The sequence below is a fragment of the Otolemur garnettii genome, unplaced genomic scaffold, assembly GCF_000181295.1.
Source record: "Otolemur garnettii isolate 467f Iridium unplaced genomic scaffold, OtoGar3 scaffold00096, whole genome shotgun sequence".
Taxonomy (NCBI): domain Eukaryota; kingdom Metazoa; phylum Chordata; class Mammalia; order Primates; family Galagidae; genus Otolemur; species Otolemur garnettii.
The window spans coordinates 7235409-7241918 of NW_003852491.1; the positions used below are offsets into that span (position 1 = coordinate 7235409).

Genomic DNA, 6510 nt, shown 5'->3' on the forward strand with positions numbered 1-6510 from the left:
CCAATTTAGCCTCCCCAGTAGCTGCAGATGTGCAAGCACAGTGGATCACACCTGTAATCCTAGCACTCTTGAATACGAAGGTGAGAGGATTGATTGAACTCAGGAATTTGAGATTAGTCTGAGCAAGACCTGTCTCTTCCAAAAATAGAAAAAATTGTGTGGTGATGTGAAGCTGTAGTTCCAGCTACTCAGGAAGCTGAAGCAGAATTGCTTGAGCCTAGGAGCTTGAGGCTGAAGGAAGCTGTGATGATACCACTGCACTCTTCCTGGGTCACAGACAAGATTGAGACTTGATTACCCAGGTAGACACGGTGGGCTCATGCCTGTAATCCTAGCACTCTGGGAGGCTGAGGTGGGGGAATTGCTTGAGTTCAGGAATTCGGAGACCAGCCTGAGCAAGAGCAAGATCCCTGCCTCTATAAATAGCCAGGCGTTGGGAAGGGTGCTTGTAGTCCCAGTTACTTGGGAAGCGGAGGGAAGAGAATTGCTTGAGTCCAGTAGTTTGAGATTGCTGTGAGCTATAATACCATGGCACTACACCCAGGGTGACAAAGTGAAACTGTTTCCAAAAAAAAAAAAAAAGACCTGATCACCCTGCGTATAGACTTTCAACCACTATCTATTTTTATCCCACCCTTCACCCACCTTCCAAAGTACTTCCAGAGCGTGTCTCCTCGCCTGTTTTCCCCACTGGTAAGGAGTCCTCTGTCGTGCTAAGTCAGTCACCTCACTTCCACCTCTTTTCCAATCTTCTAAGCAATGACACCTTTTATTTCCTCCCCCCACTAATCCTTAACTTCATTGAGTCCTTTTCTGTTATCACAAGGGGCAAGTGCAAACTTCCACCTGGGTGTTAAATACCCTGGTTCCCTGGGATCGGGAAAAAGGCTCCCACTTTCTACTCGGCCAGACTAAACCTATCAACTGGTTCATTTTATAAGACTCTACTGAATTTCAAGGAACCAACCACTAGCCAGAAGAGTTTTTCAACAAATTCCCTTTTTATTTAGCTAGAAGTTATTCTTTATTAAATCACCAGGAATTTTCAACACAAGATTTATCTTAATGACCACCAGGGCCTAGGCTCTGGGACTTGCTCTGCCTCTCCTAGTCCTTAATGGGGTTTAGTGGGAGAGACGTCATGAACAGAGACCGAGTCAGATGGTGGCAGTCCTCCTTTCCTAGTCATTGGACAAGCTGCTCAATTCTTGTCCAGAGCAGGAAAGAGTACTTAAGAAAAATCTAATAAAGAATTTAACATAGCATTGTAAGATCTCTCTTAATGATTTAGATGTATCAACAGCATTGGTCCAAACCCATCTGTTTCTGATCTGAATTTTCTCATTTTGCAATTTATTTTTTGTGTACTCACTCCCTGTGCAGGTAATGAATCACCCTAATGCAAAGAAAAATCCCTCAAACCCAAAAAGCGTTATCTTTTTCTGGAAAGAGGAAACAGAAGTTTTTCTGCTCCTTTTCTACTGGAGATGAACAAACATTCCCCTCAAAGTCAAAATGTTACATCTGGCCTTGGAATGTACATACACACACCTTTTGATGGGCTAAATCAATTAGAAGGGGCAGCTGGAAACTTTATGCAGGCTGCCTTCTTTGCACATTTCCTAAACTCAACTCTTGAGACTCATTCATGATTGTGTACGAAGGCTCTAAGCTCCACACAGCTTCTGCTACTTCATCTCACAAGCTAGACTCAGAGGAGGCATTTGAACTGTCAGGAGCAAAAGCAGTAGCAGTAGCCCCACGAGGTAGGACCTCAATAACTCGAGGCTTGTCAATGATTCTAGCAGTCCGGTTCCCCTTTTCCACAATGCCAACAATCCATGCTTGGTGACCCTCTCCATACTTGGAAGATTTGATTTCAGAACAAAAGCGAGCCGCTTGTTCTCTTGGCAGACAAATTAGTAATCCACCAGAAGTTTCAGCTGAGGTTCCTTGAAGGAGCCCAAACCTCCCACTGGCCTTGCTGATGGCAGCCATCTTGGCAATGATTGGCAGATTATGAATGACAAAGGACACTTCATTTCTTTGTTGTTTTGCGAGGTTCTGAGAGTGTCCAAGAATGCCAAAGCCTGTGATATCTGTGGCTGCATGGGCATTAAATGTGTGCATTAATCCAGCAGCAATTCTGTTTAGGGTAGCCATGTTGAACATAGCTTCCTGATAGGCCAGCTCTACCTCTTCTCTGGAGACCACCATCTTTACTTTATTCCACCTTTCAGGATTATCTAGCCATTGGTGGGCATTGACGGCAACTTGGGTTCCTAAGGGTTTGGTTAACACAAGCACGTCCCCAACAACGGCACTGTCAGGCATTATGAATTCATTTGGCTGACACACCACAGTGGCAACACCACCAATGATAATCCAAGGGTTGACTACCGTCTGTCCACCAGTCACTGCAGTCCCTCCTTCTTCAGCAGCATCCCTAAAGCCCTTGATCATGAGTGGTGTTATTTTTTCCCTTTCCTCCTCACTCATACTCTGGCTGACACTGAGTAACATTAGCATGTTGTCACACTCAGTAATGCCCATGGCGTAAAGGTCACTCAGCACGTTGGCACAAGCTATGCGGCCCATCATGTAGGGATCTTCCACCAAGGGGTAAAAGAAGTCCGTGGTCTGCACCAGTGACAGGCCCCCATGCCTCAGGGGGATGACGCAGGAGTCCATCCCAATGCCCAGGGCTGGAAGTGTTGGGATGGGGCCCGCCTCGGTTGCCAGGCCGGCTGGCAGGCCGGCTTCCGGGGCCGCCTCTTCCTGGCCTCCTACCAGGCCCCGGCTCAGCGGGTGCCGCAAGTCCGGCCGCGTCAGTCCCGCCAGGAGTTTGAGCAGTGTCTCCTGCGGGACCTTGCAGCCTCAGCCTTTCATGCCGGAGAAGCCTGTCAGCCGCCAGCTGGGGCTGAGGCCCAACGCTTGGGGCTCGAAAGGCCGGTAGTTCGAGAAGCCCCGGCCCAGAGACAAGCCGGCTGGGCCCGAGGAACCGTCCGCCGCAGCCATCGCTTCTCCGCTGGTGCCCATAGCCGAGGCTTCCGCCATCGCGCCTGCCCGGCAGGGAGGGAAGGGGAGAAAAGAAGAGGAGAGGGCCCTTTTAGTCTCTACTCAGGTTAATAGGAAGCAACAGTCAAATATTACCCGCGGAGATTCTCCCCACCACGGACTCATACAGACCAGTTCACGCCACGCGATGCCTCCCTGGCCGCCTTGAAGGAGGCACCGCCGGCTTCTCTTATTTATACCCAGGGTGATTGACAGCCGCAACATCCAATAACGACTCTTCCACGAGAGGCGGGCTTCCTTTACTCTAAATTACAAATGAATCCCCGGCTTGCAAAACTGCTTGGAGAGTTTGCAGAAAGTCACGTGCTTTGCTTGGCTCCTCTTGTGGTTTAAATGATCTCTTGTTAAGTGGCTGGCAGGACTTTACCCCTCTTGAGTCGCTTTGCCAAGTTCAAGTTCAGCATCTCACAGACGAAGGTAAACCTCATGACGGTCTGACATGTCCAAAGGTCACTGGACAGCATACATGATCCATTCAGGGTAGAAGAATTGTCCAAGGGGAAAAAACCAGAAAGAATGAGATGTTAGAAATTTCCTGCCATTTCTAAGCAAACTGCAACATCAGTATAACAGAATATTATCATGGACTTTAAAGAAATTTAGTACTTAGGCTCGGCTCCAGTAGCACATACGCTGGAGTTGGAGGGTTTGAATCCAGCCCGGCTTGCCAAACAACAATGAGAACTACAACCAAAAAATAGCCGGGTGTTGTGGTGGGTGCCTGTAGTTCCACTTACTTGGGACGCTGAGGCTAGAGAATCGCTTTAAGCCCAAGAGTTTGAGGTTGCTGTGAGCCATGACGCCAGGGCACTCTTCCGAGGGCGACAAAGTGAGACTCTGTCTCAAAAAAAAAAAAAAAAGAAAGAAATAATAATGCAGTACTTAAAGGTCCAGACACCTGCATGAGTACTGATGCTTTTTCCACTGCAAGCCCTGGGCAAATTTTCCTCTCCTGGATCAGAGTAAGTTACCTAGGTCTATTCTCTTCTGAAATTCCATATTTAAGTTAATATATACAAAAATATGGTATACCCATGAGGGGCAGTTTGCCACCATCTGTTAAAATTCAGCTGTGCAAAATACCTTTGACCTGGTAGTTAGAATTCTAGGATTATTATTATTATTATTATTTTGAGACAGAGTCTCACTTTGTCACTCTGGTAAAGTGCAGTGGTATCATAGCTCACAGCAACCTCCAACTCTTGGGCTAAAGCCAATTCTCTTGCCTCAGCCTCCTAAGTAACTGGGACTACAGGCTCCTGCCACAACACCCGGCTATTTTTTTTAGAGATGGGGTCTCGCTCTTGCTCAGGCTGGTATCCAAACTGAGCTCAGGGCAATCCACCCACCTTGGCCTCCCAGAGTGCTAGGATTACAGATGTGAACTATTGTGCCCAGTCAACAATTCTGATTCTGTCCAACAAATTTACTCACCAGTATGGGAAAGGATACCTTATTTATTGCTGTGATGTGTGTAAAGTCAACCAAGATATTGGAAAAAATATAAATGTTTGTCAATTATGACTGAAATAAATTATGAAACTTTTATGTGATAGACTGCCATATAACTATAAAAAAGAATGAGAAAACATTTACGTAATTATATTGATAATAGTTATAGTGCTAGAAGATACAATTCTGAATGTTTTACATATATTAACTAATTGTCATAAAAACTCTATAAGTTAGGGTTCTTTCTGTCATGTATAGATAAGGAACGTGAGGCACTGGGTGGCCCCTGTGGTTCAGTGGGGTAGGGCACCGGCCCCATATACCAAGGGTGGAGGATTTGAACCCTGGCCAAACTGCAACAAAAAATAGTTGGGCGTTGTGGCAGATGCCTATAGTCTCAGCTACTCAGGCGGCTGAGGCAAAAGAATCACCTAAGCCCAGGAGATGGAGGTTGCTGTGAGCTGTGATGCCGTAGCACTCTATCAAGGGCGACAAAGTAAGACTCTGTCTCTAAAAAAAAAAAAAAAAGAAAGAAAGAAAGGAAATATTTGAGTGTATTATCTACTTTTAAAAACCATTTTGGAAGAATTTGCCCTTGGGGCGGCACCTGTGGCTCAAAAGGGTAGGGCGCTGGCCAAACCCAGCCCTAGCCAAAAAAAAAAGAATTTGCCCTTAACTAGTAAAGTTGACCATGTATAAACCCAAAGCTCCATCAATTCCACCCATAGGCATGCCTTAGAGAAACTCTTGCACAACCATGTACAAGAATGATTGCAAGAGTTCTGGAGGTCGATTGTACAATGTACTTAACACTTTTTAATTATACACCTAAAATTGGTTTAGATGGTATAGTTTATATTTTGCTACAACTTAAAATATTTATGTAATAAAATTACAGGAGATACTTAGAGACCTTACAGTACATCATTACATTTGACTTTTATTACTGCATAATACAAATTGAGGCATGGAATGAATTGAAAGGAGCTTGAATGTTAAAATCAGACTGAGTTGTGATCTTGGCTTTCCAAATGACCCTGGGCAAATTACTTAGAGAACCTCAATTTCATTACTTACAAAATAGTTCTTCACCTGAAGAGAATAATACAAAGTAGGCGTATTATGGGAATTAAATGAAAAAAATATGTGTGTAGCACTTAGCACAGTCCCTGGCTAATGGTAAAATCAAAATAAATGAGAGAATCTCTTATCATACAGTACTGTTAGTGTAGATATAGGACTGGACATTAAATTCACAAAACTGGCCAGGCACAGTGACTCGTGCCTGTAATCCTAGTACTTTTGGAAGCCAAGGCAGGAGGATCACTTGAGCCCAGGAGTTCAAGGCTGTAGTGACCTATAATTGGGGGCCACTGAACTCCAGCTAACATGACAGAGGGAGGTGCTGTCTATAAAGAAATAAATTCACAGGGCAGTGCCTGTGGCTCAAAGGAGTAGGGTGCCAGCCCCATATGCCAAAGGTGGTAGGTTCAAACCCAGCCCCTGGCCAAAAACTGCACAATAGAAAAAAAAGAAAGAAAGAAAGAAATTCACAAAACTTATACTATCTTGTGGAGTTTTTAAAAAAATTATCTTCCAAAAAATAACAATAAGAGCAAGAAACACTGGAAACGACCTAAATGTTTGCTAACAGGAGAATGCATAAATAAATTGTGGTATAATCTAACAATGAAATATTACTTATGTTCAAAATGAATTACAGGCATAATCATCATCAATAGGGATAATCCCAAAAACAAAATACTGAGTATAAGAAGCAAGTTACAGAAGAATACATGAACTAAGATACCATTAATATAAAGTTCAACACCAGGCAATACAATAATTGTTAAGTGAGACATATATAATTGATAAAAACTGTTATAAAGGGCAAGAGGATGGGCTTGGCACCTGTAGCTCAAGTGGCTAAGGCGCCAGCCACATACACCTAAGGTGGCGGGTTTGAATCCAGCCCGGGCC

The 6510-nt window shown here is 44.5% G+C and overlaps 1 protein-coding gene across 1 annotated transcript; it reads right to left on the bottom strand.

Moving 5' to 3' along the window:
* Window positions 1-980: 980 nt before the first annotated feature.
* Window positions 981-3242, bottom strand: SEPHS2 (selenophosphate synthetase 2). The gene is made up of 2 exons (XM_023516720.1): window positions 3190-3242; window positions 981-3062 (listed from the first exon to the last, which is right to left on the bottom strand). Exon 2 carries the CDS (start codon window positions 3055-3057, stop codon window positions 1699-1701), a length of 1359 nt encoding a protein of 452 aa, XP_023372488.1. The 5' UTR covers window positions 3058-3062; window positions 3190-3242; the 3' UTR covers window positions 981-1698.
* Between the last annotated feature and the right edge of the window lie 3268 nt (window positions 3243-6510).